This window comes from Onychomys torridus, chromosome 10, assembly GCF_903995425.1.
Source record: "Onychomys torridus chromosome 10, mOncTor1.1, whole genome shotgun sequence".
Lineage (NCBI taxonomy): Eukaryota > Metazoa > Chordata > Mammalia > Rodentia > Cricetidae > Onychomys > Onychomys torridus.
Genome location: NC_050452.1, coordinates 88,894,375 through 88,910,960, shown reverse-complemented (window position 1 = coordinate 88,910,960; position 16,586 = coordinate 88,894,375). Strand labels below are relative to the sequence as shown.

At 37.0% G+C, this 16,586-nt stretch overlaps 1 protein-coding gene across 3 annotated transcripts in view; it reads right to left on the bottom strand.

Annotated features, from left to right (window-relative positions):
* Positions 1–5,766, bottom strand: part of LOC118592241 (UDP-glucuronosyltransferase 2A1) — a 29,549-nt gene extending 23,783 nt beyond the window's left edge. For 2 of the 3 annotated variants that reach the window (XM_036201052.1, XM_036201055.1), the window contains exon 1: positions 2,135–2,849. In XM_036201052.1, the coding sequence (XP_036056945.1) occupies positions 2,135–2,849 (715 nt within the window). Of the gene's footprint in view, positions 1–2,134; positions 2,903–5,736 lie in introns of those variants that run through there. The other variant, XM_036201054.1, reaches the window with a different exon arrangement.
* Positions 5,767–16,586: the final 10,820 nt, after the last annotated feature.

Here is a 16,586-nt window from a genome sequence, read left to right as displayed (position 1 = left end):
TGGATGGTATTCCAACTTCTCATCAATCCATTGCCTTGTTTCTGAAAAAACATTCTATTTAACTCATTAGGTATTGGACCCTGCCAGATCTTCCACAAAGTAGCACATACACAAAAATGAAATATATTATTCACACTACCAAATTTTATTTCTTTTATGATCATTACCTTGGTTAACCATGTCATTTATAACTTACTGAAATCACAAATACTGAAATAATTTTAATCTTACATCTTTTATCTGTCTTCACAGAGTCCATCAGCTTTAAGTAACTATGTCTAATAAGCTAATACAAATTAGGTGTGTAGTATCTATCAATTTATAATGTAACTCTACATACTCAAGAATTCTGTTACTTATTTAAACATTCCTGTTAGAAATAAGACAAATGAAATGTGGATGAAAACAGACAGTATTACTGTTCTGTGTCCACACAATTGTAGGCTCCTACTGTGTGTCAACAAACTGATTAACTGTGTTATTCTGTACATGATTTTCCCCCCCATTTTTAATCCACCTTCCCAACTGTACACTTCCTGGAATGATGAAGTAATAAAGCCTTAAAGCCCTACACTCAGTCTCTGCATGTCCAGCCATTTCAGTAAAATATTTTTTGTCAATACTAATCCCTCTAAACAATTTCAAGCTGAAATACTTAGTATATCTTATAAGAGACTTATTAAAAATATATATCAAGGATCTGGAGAGGTGGATCAGTAGGTAAAAGCATTTGATGGAGAAGCATGAGGAGTTGAGTTCAGATTCCAGGACTCACTTTGAAAACAATTATGACTATGACCACATGTGTCTGTAACCCAGAACGGTGTGAAATGTGAAGGTTGCTGGGGCTTGCTGTTTAGATAAAGGGTTCAGTTCAATGACAGATGCTGTCTGAAAGGAATAGAGCAGAAAGTGACAGAGAAGCAAACCCAACATCTTCCTCTTAACATCTGGCACGAACAAGCACCCACTGTCACACATGTGTACATATGCCACCACACACACACACACACACACACACACACACACACACACACACACGTAAACATTGAATTAACAAGCCTGACATCACTACCATCTTTTCTCATATCTCCCACCTCTCATATTGACCTACACTGATAGTACAGCACACATGATACCCAGAATATATTATACTAGTTTTGGTTCCCAACTTAGGCACAATTTCCAGTCCATTGATTGTTTTTCAGGGAGACTAATATTTCCTGTCTGTTGGTTTCCTGATGAAATCTAAAGATATCTCAGAATACCACTCACTTCTATCATTCAAGCAAAGCCTATCTCTTTTACCCTATCTCTGTAATTTTCCTGCATAATTAATAGATACTTCCCTTCATAAACATAATGCCTACAGCTTTATATCATTCATATGGCAATTTCTTATCTAAGCCAGTGCCTGGTTAATATTAGGAAATTCATGGTTAGTGAAGAATAAATAACAAATCTCAGAAAAAAAAATGAGAACAGGCAAAGGCTATTTGACTTTTAGACTAACTATAGACACAATGATGCTATCAATATACATGTTTTATAACATTAAATAATATGTTGTAATTACTCACCAAAAAATTATATTGCATTTAAGGAATTCAAGTAAAATAATTAGGTATTTCATTTTGTGTTTTTACTTAAGTTAGCTGTGTACAAATATAACAAATAAAGAATGAAAATATCTTTTGACCTTTATTAGGTCTTTATTAAACACTAGTTGGGGACTATATGTATGTAAGAAAATGTTTATAGATGATGATCTATACAACACAAAGCTTATGAAAAATGTAATTTCTTCCAGATGTATCTACACAAAACTGAAATTTCTAGGCAAATTTTATTTCCATCTAAGTTCTAAATAAACTTTAGTCTTATTTAACAATCAAATTATTTGTCAAAAAATTTATTCATATAAAGGTCGAAACTTTAAGTCCATAAAATTAGTAAATCGGTCCCCATAGTTCTACAACCTATGTTTGTTTAAAAATACTCCTTCCTTCTTGCATGTGACAATACTAGTGCACTATGATGTAGACTTAAAATTATATATTTACACAATTAAAGAAGAATTTACTGAATGAAGCCTTGTTTATATTCAAATGATAAAACAAAAATGGCTACATACCTAAAGCTTTGCTGTAATAGGAATCCCATTGCTTCCACAGAGTTTCAAACATGTAGTCCTGCATTCGGTAGGAGATGAAGTTTCTTACTCGGTCAGTGAAAGACATCTGGTCTGTGAGCTCTGACAGAATTGCAGGAACATAGGAAGGAGGGAATGGGACCTTTCCACAGTGCTTTTCTACTGTGGAAGCGGGAGAGAAGCGCAAGGAATAGATAAATGGAATTCCCAGTTTTAAAGCTACAATATCACCACAAGGAAATACTGGGTCTGATAACAGAACTTCAAACTTTGCTTTTTCCAGCTTCGTCATCAGCTTTTCATTTTTAAGAACACCATCACAGAGCCCTCTGGACACAGTGTGGAACTCCTGAATGACTTTGGCCATCTCGTTGTAGAACTTCCAGATAGTTGAAGGAGATGGCCTGTTTTCCAGCCATGTCAAAACAAAACTCTTGATCAGATTTTCTACTCTTTCCTTGCCAAAGGGCACTGGATATATTTCGAATGATAGAGATGGGCTCGTCGACGGTGTGATGAAAAGTGCACCGGAAGCCACGAGGACAGTAACATTGTGCTCTTTTCTTATGAGTTCGTCTATTATTATCTTAATATTTAGCCAGTGACTGCCTTCCATTGGCCAGATGAGAACGTTCCCGCCAAAACTGATCCCTAGGAGACTTATCTGAAGAGACCACAGCAAAACGTTGCTCAACATGATGTGCCTTGTAGATTTCTGAAGATGCTGAATAAACAAATTTCTCCACTTTTCTAGCAAAAAAGAAATACAAAAATATGGCTCCATTTTTATTTAAATAATTGGTATTTCTTAATAATCCTCTCTCTTCCAAGTGTTATTAGCAACCATAAACACATACGTCTTGGACTCAGGCTTAAATTAAGGTATCCTATCTTTCAATGTGATTCCTACCTTTGGACCCTTCCAAATTTGATCTTTGGACCCTTGTTTATATACCCTATTTTTTGATAATTTTCTACTTAAACCAAACAATACCATGTATTCCTCAACTCTACATTCAAGTCTAGATAACATCAGCTGAAAGGGCCAGAATCTACTTTGATATGTAGGAACAGTAAGTTTTATTTATTTGCTGTAGTACATTCAAATAATTACACTACTGATGCTAAAACTTTTGTTTTAATTGTATAGCTATATGTTTATGACAAAAGTATAATAATATGAAAATTAAATACATGTGGTACATCTATAAATACTTTTGCAACACATTTAGAAAACTCTTCTGTCAATTACTGAGAGAAATTTCATAAGTAGGTGAACAAATAAATACTAAAAGGTATGTAATTGATGGTGAATGATGCTCTGGAAAACAGTTTTTGTTTGAATAGATTTGCATATTCAAGCACAATCTGACAAAGTTATGTTGAAAGCAACCTAAAAGGAGGCAGTAACAGCTGTCATACAACACGCTTAACCTTTAATATTTGCTACACTTGCTAATAAGAAAGACACTGGGGAATATGTCACATATATTAATCTCATTCTTTTCTTTTTGCATTTTCAAAAGATTTGATTTTATTGCACTTATTTTTGTCTGCTAATGCCAGCCTCATCTGCAGTTACATACATATATGCAATCTTTAAAATAGATATAATAGTTCACTGGACTGGACAATTGTTCATAAGTCACTTTATTCATTTTTTAGCAAGAAGTCAGTTCTAGTTTTATATAGTATCTTACTGTTACTTTTCATTTATTGGGTAAAATCCTTTATTAGTTGGAAATTTAATGCAAAGTAGGTTTTACACATCTATTATATAGTACATAAAATTTTAAAATAAAGTACATAAAATGTGTTACTATCTAAAATAATAATTATTTAATATAGAATTAATACTTATGCAATCATATGAATATCATGAATGGATGCATATAAAATGAAATCATATTTATTAATCAACAAAGAATGTCAGAATAGATAATAGGTTTAGAATGTAATATGTTCCTCCTATAACCCCTCCTCCTTTTCTTACCTCAAGCAAGTGAGAAGTGTTCTGAGTTAGACTAAAATGTAATCTTTTTTCACTCATTCAGGATAGGGATTGCTCACAGGATACTGTTTTCTAGGTGGGACTATCAGTGGAGCAGACAATAGGGATGGCTTTATGAGGGACCCGATTTTCAGACTTTGTTTTGTGGTCTGGAACACTTGGATGTGTGAAATTAGCAGGATATACAAATGAGACTAGTAGCATGCCATAACATATGTCTTGATTTTCATATACACATCCAAGAAATATGGCCAGTATCAAAAAATTTCTCAAACTATGGATGTTAAATTTTAGACTAACTTCTGTCCCTGAATTAAACTGGAGGCTAAACCAGAAGTTGTACTGATAAATATGTAAAGAGACTAAAATTAAATATTGCCACAGACAAGGAGAAATCTTGTTATTTTATTTATCTGACCTAAAGTCCTTGTAAACCTAAGTTTCTTGTTCAGGGAAGATTTTGAAAGAGGACGCAACAGAAGGTATGATTGGGCATGGTAGTATATACCCACAGCTCTAGCACTGAGGAGACTGGGGTGGGAGGAGTCTAGATCAAGGTCAGCCTTGACACTGTCTGAAATTTAAAACAAAAAAAAAAAGAAGAAAAAGAAGAAGAAAAAAAAAGAAAACCAGGAGCAAACCTAGAAGAATGGTTGCTGTGCTTTCATCATCTGGAAGGTGCAAGAAGGAAGTTAACATAATTGAAAAGAAGCTACAATATTCAAATTTTTAGCATAGGCAGTGAAAGTAAGTAAAGCTTTTGCTGATTTGTTCACAAAAGGATTAAGCATAGCATTTACTGGAGTAGGGGACCGCTTTTACACCTAAGATTTCTATTTAGAAATTGAATTTTCTTTCTCACTTTTAATTATTTTTGTGCAAAGCATATTCCATTAATATTTGAAAGACACAAAAATTAAAATTAACTACGTAATTTATAAAAAATAAAAGTGCCCCATCATGCCAACACACTGCCTAGGTTTGTGCAGGTGTCTCATGAGGACTGCAGTGGGTCTCTGTGTGACTCATCCTTCCTTTTGCCATAATTGAATGTGAATCTCACTTATGACATTATGCTTCCCTAACAAAGAAGCAAGTTAGCTCTCTACTGCAAAGAGATAGGGATTTGAGACAATTCCTCAAACAAGCCAAGGAATTTACTTGCACAACAAACTAAATTAACTTCCCTCTTACACATCTCATTTAAAGCAATAAATCAATAGGAAAGACACAGACTTGACAGAAAAATAAATAAATAAGCATAAAATAAAGAACAAAACCCAAAAAGCTCAGCTTATTTCTGAATGTCATATTCCCAAGAGGATACAGCTACAAAAACCTACACCTCAGTTTCGGTTCAAAACCCTGTCATTGTTTATTCTCTTTAAAATCTATGAAGTCAGTCCAAAAATACATTCCACAGTATGACAGAATGATTTAATATAGCTTCAAAAGGAAGACTAACAAGAAATTCCAGGTTACGAAACTCTTGCCCATAAGACAAAGTTTTAAAACTCCCTTTCTCTAATATGCCATTCTACATTGATTGTCTTTATGTTTATAAATCTCTTACCTGGTCTTCACAGCAGTGTCAGCAGCATTCATTTGACAATAAGAAAATGTTGAACTTAAATAAAGTCTAGCTAGACACGGTGATATGATGGAATATGATCTTGAAGGCAGAGAGATTAAATATATTTGGTTACACTTAGCCACACCACCAAGTACACCTATTGTTAGAGGTATGTCTTTCCATTGGTTCTTTTATAATTATTTACATTGAATGTTGCCTTTGCTTTCTACTATAAATATATCTCAAAATGGCAATGGTTAGCAATCTTGGAATTATTATTTAGAATAATAGAATATTAATGTCCTCTAATTCATGTAACATAAATAACAGTTTTTATGATTATTTATGAGTATTTCCATTAAAATATCCTGAATCTGTCAACTAATTAATTTTCTTAAACTTTATAATGACGAGAGACCTTATTAGTCTCTCCTGTCTATAAAAAAAGATTAGTATTTAAACTCTGAACTGTACACTTAAGGTTGCATGATTTTAGCATACAACGCTTAGGGAATGCAATTCCCATTACATTTCATTCTGAAAATATTTTGATTTAGTCAAAATAGTATATTTAATGTGTTTTAGGCATGGTTTTCTAAATGTGTTCTACTTATTAATAACAAGTTTATTTGAGAATTTCATCCTTCACTGTTTTAGTTGATATGCAAAGGTGGCAATAAATTTCATACAGATTTAGTGGGGAACAACTTTCTTCCTAAGAGACATTATTCTGTAATAATATTGGAAAGAGACAGTAAAAAAAGCAACACACTTCCTTGAAATCAAGTATGCATGGATTGCACACACGTAATCCAATATATTGCCAAGTCACGGAGTGAATTCAAACTAGAAATAGTGCATGTCCTACAGAAATGTTTCTTCATTGTTGAGTTGCTAGTAAACGCTTTTTTTCAACCAAGTACAGCAAATCCAAGAAGTCATTTCCATGAGATATAAGATAAAAGTTCCCTCACCTTACAAATCTGCTAATAGAAAATGGCATGAACAAGATTCAATTTCTTTAATGCCTAGTTTTATATGGGGGACCTATTAAAGCATACAGTGCTTTCTTTTTAACATTCCCTATCACCAAATATAAAACACACACCATTTCTGCCAAAGATGTGTGCATTTTATTTACATTATTTCTTGCAATCCTCCTCCTGTAGTATGCATACATAATAAGATCATTCAGTGCAAATACATTCTATTAATTCAAGAAAATCAGCAGACACTAAGAGACCATGGATGCCAGCCTAGACTAATATACCCAGCAAAACTTTCAATCATCATAGATGGAGTGAACAAGACCTTCCAAGACAAAACCAGATTTAAATAAAACTTATCCACAAACCCAGTCCTACAGAAAGCACTAGAAGGAAAATTCCAACCTAAGGAAGGCAGATACACCCATGACAACACCGGCAATAGATAACACCACAGCAGTAAACCCCAAAGAAGAGGAGTACACACCCACTACCACCAAAAACTAAAAATAATAACAGGAACGAACAATCACTGGTCATTAATATCCCTTAATATCAATGGACTTAATTCACCTATAAAAAAAACTTTAATTTTAAATGTTACTTGTTTTCTTTTAAAACTTTGATGATCTGGAGAATGGCTTAGCAGTTAAGAACACTTGCTGCTCTGGCAGTTGATGTAGGGCTGGTTCCCAGCACTACATGGCAAAACACAACCTTCTGTAGTTCCAGTTCATGAAATCCAGATGCCTTCTCTGGCTTCAACAAGTACCAGGCACATATGTGCTGTGTTGCACATAAATAAATGCAGGCAAAATACTCATATTCATGAAATAATATTTTTAATCTATTAAAAATATGTTGGGTGTCTCTACATTGATTTTTGATTCAACAATACTTTTTTTTTAGATTTTTAAATGTTTTTATTAAGAAATTTTTTTATTCACTTTTACATACCAACCTCAGATGCCCCTCTCTTTCCTCTTTCCGCCCCCCAGCCTTCACCACCTCCCCAATCCACCCTCCATTCCCTCCTCAGACAAGGCAGGGCCTCCCATGGGGAGTTAGCAGAGTCTGGTATATTCACTTAAGGCAGGTCCAAGCCCCTCCCCCTGCATCAAGGCTGTGAAAGGTGTCCACCCTCCAAAAAGCCAGCTCATGCACCAGGGATAGATCTTGATCCTACTATGGGAGGCCTCTTTAAGCAGACCAAGGTATACGACTGTCTCACTTATGCAGGGGGCCTCGCTCAGTCCTATGGAGGCTCCACAGTTTAAGCCCTGACATGACACAATGAAACAAAGATCCTCCAAAGATGCTGTTGAGTATGTTTTCTGCATGCATCCTACTCCTTTTTAAATTTTATTAATTAAATTGATTCATTTATTTTACATCCCAACGGTGGGTTTTCCCTCCCTCCTCTCCTCCCAATCTACTTCATTGTTTCTGTTCAGAAAGGGGCAGGGCTCCCATGGTTGTCAACAAAGCATGGCTCATTAAGCTGAGGTAGGACTAAGTTTCTCTCCTTGTATTAAGCCTGGGCAAGGAAACCCAGAATGAGGAGTAGGTTCCTGAAAGCCAGTCAAAGCATTAGGCGCAAGCTCTGCTCCCACCACTTAGAGTACCACAAGTAGATCAAGCTATGCAATTCACCCTCTGGCCTAGGTTGGTCCCATGCAGGCTCCCTAGCTGTTGGTCCAGAGTCTGTAAGCTCCTATGAGTCACAGTTAGTTGTTCTGTGAGTTCCCTTGTGATGACCTTGACCTGCCTGACTCATACACTCTTTTCTCCTTCTCTTCAGTAGGATTCACTGAACTCAGCCCATTCTTGGCTGTGGATCTCTGCATCTGCTTCCATCAGTCACTGGATGAAGGCTCTGATGACAATTGGGATAGTTACCAACCTGATTACAGAAGGCCAGTTCAGGCTACCTAACCACTGTTGTTAGAAGTCTTAGCTGGGGTCTTTATTGTATATTCATGAGAGTTTCCCTTGTAACAGGTTTCTACCTGACCCCAAAATGCCCACCCCAAGCCTTCTCTTTCATTGCTCTCCCCTTCCATCCGCTCCCCAATCTCTCATGCTCCCATCCCTGCTGACCCATAGTCTACACCAGAGATCTCTTCTATTTTCCCTTTTCAAGGAAATCCTCACATCCCAGTTCCCCTTTGGGCCCTCCTTGTTATCTAGTATTTCTGGTACTCTGGATTGTAGCATGGTTATCATTCAACAATACTTTTTATTTCACATACTGTAGTATAATTCATCAGTGTTTAATTTATTAACCAATTCATATTGATATTTTGAATATTAGTTTTACATGATTGGTTTCTTTAACGATTGTTAGTTGTCATGAAAAACAATCTATTATAAGATCACCCTAAGGCTTATACCTCAAAATGTAAATTCCCATTACAATTATTCAATCATTAAATATTTTGAAGCAAAAGAAATCATTTCACCCACTGTCAGTTTTGTGGGTAAAGGTACTGTGCTTGGTTGGGCAGTTCTGCTCATCTCTCAGACATAATTCTCATGGTTTGGAGTCATGTTGGTCCCTCTGTGTTAGAACCCTCACTAATCAGCTCCGCTGAGATTGTCTGAAGTGTTCCCACTGAACTCTGGGAAGCTGCAATTCCTTTTCTCCTACCATACCGATACTGTCATGTGAAGACCCTCCATCCAAGCATTGCTTTTACAGAATGAGGGCCTTATTGGTTCCTAATATATTTAAAGAATGATACAAGTATTTTCTAATAATCATCTTTTTTGCTTCTTTTTGGTGTAAGAATTCTGATAATCAAATCTTGTGTAGTAACACTGAATGATAGTTGAAAGACAGGCAACTGCCTTCTATAAACCCATTTGATGAAAATAGGATCATAGTAAAATTTCCAAAAGTCTGTAATTTCAGTTTCAGCCAGGAAGAACAGGATTAATATTGTAATTTAACTTGATAAGCAATAAAATCTAATAGGGCACCATAAACTTGAAAGTAGAGTAGAGGTTTTAATGTTTAAAATTTATTTCATCACTATATTATTACTAGACCATATATATATATTGCTAATGAACTATAACTTTTAATGTACTTACATAATTTTAACATGAACTTTTAATTTTTGTATAATTTTCATTTAGTAGTGTTCTGTAGCCGGAAGTTTTCTCCGGTCCTATGGAATCTCTTCCACCCATGTCCCATAGCCACTTGGTCCCAAATAAACACACATAGTCTTACATTATCTTTAAACTATGGCCATGGCAGGCTTCTTGCTAGCTAGCTCTTTTTTTTAATTAAGAGATTTTTCTATTCGTTTTACATATCAACCTGTATTCCCCTGCTCTCCCTCCTCCCAGCTAGCTAGCTCTTATATCTTAAATTAACCCATTTCTAAAGTGTTCCTCGTGGAACACTATGTTATATGTTGCGTGTGTGTGTGTGTGTGTGTGTGTGTGTGTTTGTGTAGTTTGTTTTTATAAAATATAATCTACTTATTTAGGTAAAGAATCCAGCTTTCTAGATTGTTTTAAAACAATTCTTTTACTTTTTTTTTCTAGATTAATTATTTAAAAAATATTCCTTTTACAATTTTTGAGGGTGGGTATTTCAGGACAGTGTTTCTCTGTGTAACCTCCCTGGCTGTCCTGGAACTCCCAGGTTGGCCTCAAACTCACAACAATCCACCTGCCTGTGCCTCCTGAGTGCTTGGATTAAAGGCGTGTGCCACCAACATTCAGCCTTTACCTTTTGAGATTATAGCATAACTGTACCATTTCTCCTTCCATTTCTGCCCTCTGAAGCACACACAGACTCAAAGGAACCTTTTGAGAGTTGCCTAAATCCATCAGAAACACAGATAATTTATTACAATCCGTAACAGTAGCAAAACGACAGTTATAAAGTAACAAGGAAGTAGCTTTATAGTTGAGGATCACCACAACCTGAGGAGCTATATTAAAGGGTCCCAGCATCAGGAAGGTTGAGAACCACTGCTCTAAAGCCTCCCCTATACCCCTTTCTTGTTTCCCTTTTTCATTATATTATGGTATTGTTCAAAGCAATTTTTAAATCTAAATATATTTTGATCATATTCTTCCCCTTCCCCGGGTCCTTTCAGATCCTCTCCCGCTTCCTACCCTCCCAGACAGAAGTTCTTTCTTAAAACCAAACAAACAAAAATCACACCACAACAATCAAACACCTCAAAATCAATAAAACAACAGGAAAAACAAAAACAACAACAACAACAACAACAACAAAAAAAAAAAAACCCAAAACATTAACTGTAACAAAATAAAACACAACAACAAAACCGCTGGAGTCCATTATACATTGATGAAATGCTGCACATGATGCCTGCCCCGGTTAGGGTGATCAACTCAGTGTTACTCCCTTGGAGAAAACTGGTTTTCCCTCTCCCAGCAGGTCTGTTTAGTTAACACCCTAGGGTTCCTGTCTAGTAAGCACTACTAGACAGCATCCACGTGGGGGCAGCACACCCCAAGGCTGCTAGATAAGGACATTTGGTGTCCGATCTGAGACGGGACACATTTGTATTATCCGGTTTGAATGTCCTTGTCATTTCTTCTTGAGGTCTCACAAAAGTTCTGGAATGGAAAAGGAAAGACCACACAAGTAGAGATTTTTCCAGGGAAATGAAAGCTTCAATAGTACCAAAATCAACCAATCACACGTTTTATTTCGCTATCTTTTGACTGCAAATTTTACCAACAAAAGCATGAGCAGACACCATTAATTTTTTTCTACTTAATTGCCATTGCTGAGAGACATGACCTATGTATAAAGAACTTCGCCTACACAGAAGGAAATGAGGATTAATAACCACGGCTCAAATGCTGGTGCAAGGTAAAGGTGTTTGCTGCCAAGGCTGACAGTGTGAACTAGAACTCCAGGATCCACGTGGTGGAAGAAGAGAACCCACGCCCACAGCCTGTCTTCTGACCTCCACATAAATGATGTAGTTTCTCCTGTAGCCACTGAAAAATTATCAGTGTTGACTCTGTGCGAAGGAGAGTTTCAGGCAGGGGTTAGCACTGACACATGCATTTCTGGTTACTAGACTGAAAGCAGCTAATAGAGAGCAAAGATAAAAATCACAGCCAAAATTTTCTGCAAGAATTAGAGCGTTTGGTAGACTTTAGTCTATTAATAAATTAATAAAAATAGATGGACATTTTATACATAAAAGATAATGCTTCAAAGTTCAGAAGTTATTCAAAATGATTCTCATTTCATTGTGGTTTTGTTTTATTTCTCGCTCCTTAAACAACCAACATTTTTCCTCAAAGATGAGAAAGAGTTCCTGAAACAATTAAGACTTGCTGTAAAATTTATGATAAAATGAATTTCAGAGAAATTTCCCAGAATCATTTAAAAAGGTGGTAAAAACTTCTTTTAATCAGAGGTGTGTGTGTGTGTGTGTGTGTGTGTGTGTGTGTGTGTGTGTACATGCATGTGTGTCTAAAGAGTCTTTAAATAATGATGACAGCCAAATCACACTTGAGAGGCTGAGAACTTGCTGCTGGGTCATTGAGGATGAGTGCCTCAACAGTCAGAAGAGTCTCAAAAGAGCTGGTTCTCACTGAGGAGACATGACCAGAAGTTAGCCCACAGACCAATGCCAACCTCAGTGTGCCCAACCTGACTCTTGAAGCCCAGAAAGTTTGAAGAGCCACTTGTCATTACTGTCCCATGATGAAAGCTTCATACACTGATTCTGCTACCTGTGAAGGAAGCAACAGCATGAACAAGACAAACCAACTCCACTGCAAGAAGGCAGGCCAAGCAGACAGAAGGAGACAAATTTCCTTTCTGAAATACTCTTCTTAAAAAATCTGCACTACAGCCTGAATGTACCTCAAACAACTGGGGTGGGCTTTCCCTGTCCATCAAAGCAATTGGGACAATTTTTCAGTGGCCAATCCCTACTCAGGTGCTTCTAATTTGTGATAAGTTGCCATTAAAACCAACTATAACATGTCTCAAAGTCTCATTGAGAAGTGTTCCTGGAAGAAAATATTATAAGCACAAATTCGATTCAAAGGGAACAGGGAATGGAGGTGGACATGGGGGGCCCCACATCATAGATTTTTACTTTGCACTTTTACTGCAGAAGGAATGTAGGAATAATGCTACAAAAAGAAGGAAGAGTAGGAGGAAGAGAAGAAGAAAATGGGGGAGAAGGAAGAGAAGGAGGAGGAAAAGAAGAAAGGTTAAAGTTTACAAAGATTAAATGTATGCGGCATTTACCACAGTTCTGGAGAGGTGGCATGCTATCGGTGCAAGGGGAGTTCCTCCACAAATGAAGGTGGCTATACTGAGCTGTCTGACCAAAGTCGTGTGGGTTTATCAGCAGGAATTTATAAAAATTCACTTCTGAAATGGTAGGGCTGGGGGGCAGGTTATTTATTTGAGCAAGGCAACTTAGCAGTGGTTGGACTGCTGAGAACGGTGGTCCTCCCTTTGTCAGAAACGACTAGGTTCTTGATATCCTTAAGGAGGGCATGGGCTCATGACTCTCTCCCCACCACGATCACCCTGTGAAGACTTTACTGTAATTGACAATGACTATGCATATTGGAACTATCTGTCAGCATTTTTAGAAAGTTGTATTTATTATGGGACAAATAGTACTTTGTACTGTATTAGACATATACTTTATTTTGGAGACTTATTTATTGTTCTGTTTCTAGATGTGGTTATAAAGCATAAAAAACTTAGACATCAAGTATCTTTTCCTTAACCAACTCTAAAGTACAAGAGAGAACTTTGATTTTTAGTGTGGCAAAGTCATGGGACCAAAGCATCTACAAAAAAAGGAGGAAGTATTCTCTTTTAGATAAACATTAAGTTGAAAACAACTAACTCCAAAGTTTTGCACACTTCCAAAGTACACAGAGAGCAACCGTGTTTCATCATCCTATATCAAAGGGTTATTTTATTTTATCAATGAAACTTGAGTGTATCAGTAAAGCTTTAGTTTATGATTTGTCAAGCTTAGCTTCAGCATTTTACAGAAAATAAATGATTTAGAAAGAACCAAATTTAATTTCTCAAAAACAATCCATAATCAACTATGACAGTTAAGTTCCAAGCATTATTTCTGATAATGCTGTCTGTAACAGAGGGTTTCTTGAGCTCAGAGGCATCCAACCATCTTAAGGCCAATGCCACCATTTCTTTCCCACTTTTATACTCCAGTCTTTTAGTAAGTTTCTTCATATAAATGAATTCAAATTAAATAAAACTATTTTAATAACAACGATTTAAGAGATAAATTTGATTTTTTCCTCTAATTCAGTACAACTGGTAGTTTTAAAATTGAAGCTGAGAGGTTTATTTGAACATCATCTGTTGAATACATTTTCTAATTCTGCCTCCCTCATAATTCTCATTCATTTCTAAGCAAAATTATTGCCTAGAACTGTAGATGTAACCATCTTGTTAAATAAGAAACACAGAGCCAATTGCAGTTAAAAACTAAGAGGTCAGAGCAATAGCTGAGAGCTGAAAACCTTACCCTTCACTGCTGCTCTGTCTTTCCTCTCCACCCCAGAGCTCTTGTTTTTTAACTCTGCAATTGGCTCTGTGTTCCTTATTTAACAAGACGGTTACATCTACATAGAACTAGCAAACTCTGTAAAGTACTGTACTTGACCTCTCCTATATGCTGTAAGAACAATATTTCTTTGGAATGTGAACTCAAAGTTCCAATCTGTTTGCCAAGGATACTTAGTGCTCATCTTGGTGACTGTACACCATGTACCTTTTATTCAGGGTTATGTTAACACACAGAGGCTAAAATAAATTAACCTTCCCATCCCTAACATTTCATCTGTCAGGAAGCAAAATTTACAATTCAGCAGGGAAAATGAAGAATATGAAATGCTTTCTAACATGTTTTATATATTATATATATATATATATATATTACAAAATAAATGGCCCACATTTGACCCACTCCTAATATTTGTAAGGTCAGAACAAAAGGGCAAATGAAAACTTTAACTCAGAGTCTGGCCTATCCCCATCAAGCACTCAAAAAGTCCTTACTTAAAAAGTACTTGCACAAATCACTTGCTATTAATTACTGATCTTTTAAGGGCAGGACTGCATATCCCTGTGTGTAAGGCCTGCTCTTGGAAAAATGAGAAGAAAACTTTTTTGAGTCTAGGTTTTGAGGCATCTGAAAATTGTTTGGATAGTCACAAGGTGGCTGGCTTTCCAGCTCTTGGTTCCTGTGCCACTGTGAGAAGAACATCAAGAGATGTGCCAGAGCTGACCTCCTGTAGCTACGGCTCTCAGCAGGTGGTGGCCAAGGATACAATCCCTACCATTAAAAAGGCTGACCCACAGGACAAAAATTCTGGAGCACAAACATGAAATGTAAAGACCTGTAGCATCCCTATACCTAGGGTGATGGAGACTGAAGTAGGTCAGCAGCTTAGCAGGGAGGACCCTTCACACTTGTGAAATTCTGTGTTGAATGCTAAGTTTTTCTCTGTGAACTGCTGAGATGAGACCTCTTGCTTCTGTTTTCACACTCAGCATCTAATGCTTTTCACCAAATGATGACATTTTATACTAACAAAGCAAGGAAAGTCATAAATCAATACACTCTAAGAAGACATTGGAGGAGTCTTTGGAGAAGTGAGCCAGTACTGAAGTGTACCTACTGCTCTTACCGAAGACCTGAGGTCAGTGCCCAGAGCTCATGAACGGTTCCTCATAACCATGTATGTAACTTTGGCTCCCGGGACTTGGAGACAGGAAGTGATGCAGAGGCCAAGGAAGAGTGCTGCTTACTGGCGTTTTCCTTATGGTTTGCTCGGTTCTAGTCTATGATCTTTCCACAGTACAGGTGTCATTTCTCTCTGTTTTCATGCAGTTAAGGACATTATGGATTACAGACAGAGATTTATAAAATCAGATTACTGGTAAGTAGTTCTAAACCCTGGTGTATGTGATATGAAAACTTGTGCTTTTCCTCCATGCCATATTACCTACCTCTGCCATTTTCCCCACTGATGATTCTGCTGTAACCCTGGCTCTCAGCCCTGCGTGCAAGGTCAGTTGGCCTTTGACTCAGAGCTAGGCTGGAGGAATGAGACTCTCTGAAGGCTCTAGTGACTGCCAGGACACTGCAAGGATCTCTGTTATCAGCAGAAGAACATTGGCTTCTTAGCAGAGATTGAGAGAATTTCAATAACCCAGAGCCATACAAGGAATACATGTCAGAGGAAGATAGCAGGATTGTTGTGCCCAAGTCATGAGACCCCAAAGAGACCACCAGAGACACGAATTCACTGAAATGCAAAAGCAAGGTTTATTGGAGCAGTTCAAACCACAAAAGGGACCTCATCGAGCACAAGGACACAGCGACACAGGGGAAGCTAGAAGAGGTGCCCCTCCCTGAGGATGCACAGTTTTTAAAGGCAAAAACCACAAGATTACCATATCAGGGGGGTTTCAGTATGGATACAATCCTGATTGGCTGGTGTCTAGGAACGTTCCAGAATTTCGCTGTTATCTCATGTCCAGTTTAACCCTGGTCATTTGTTAAGCCCTTTTTTCCTGAGCTGTCTCTGGGTTGGGACATTCTGTGATTAATCAGTTGTCACCAGATGGCCAGATGGCCGTTCCTGAATTCTGACTTTCTACTTTCTAGTTCCTGAAATTTATGTCAGCAGTTCAGAGAATTCAGAACTCAGGCCTGTTTCAAGCTGGGGTTAGGCGTTTGCTTAAAATGGAGGTGCTTTGATTCTTCAAGGATCAAAGTAATTAGCAAATTAGAAGGCAGGTTTAAAATTAACTTGGGCTAACTTGGTGTCCTGAAAAATTGT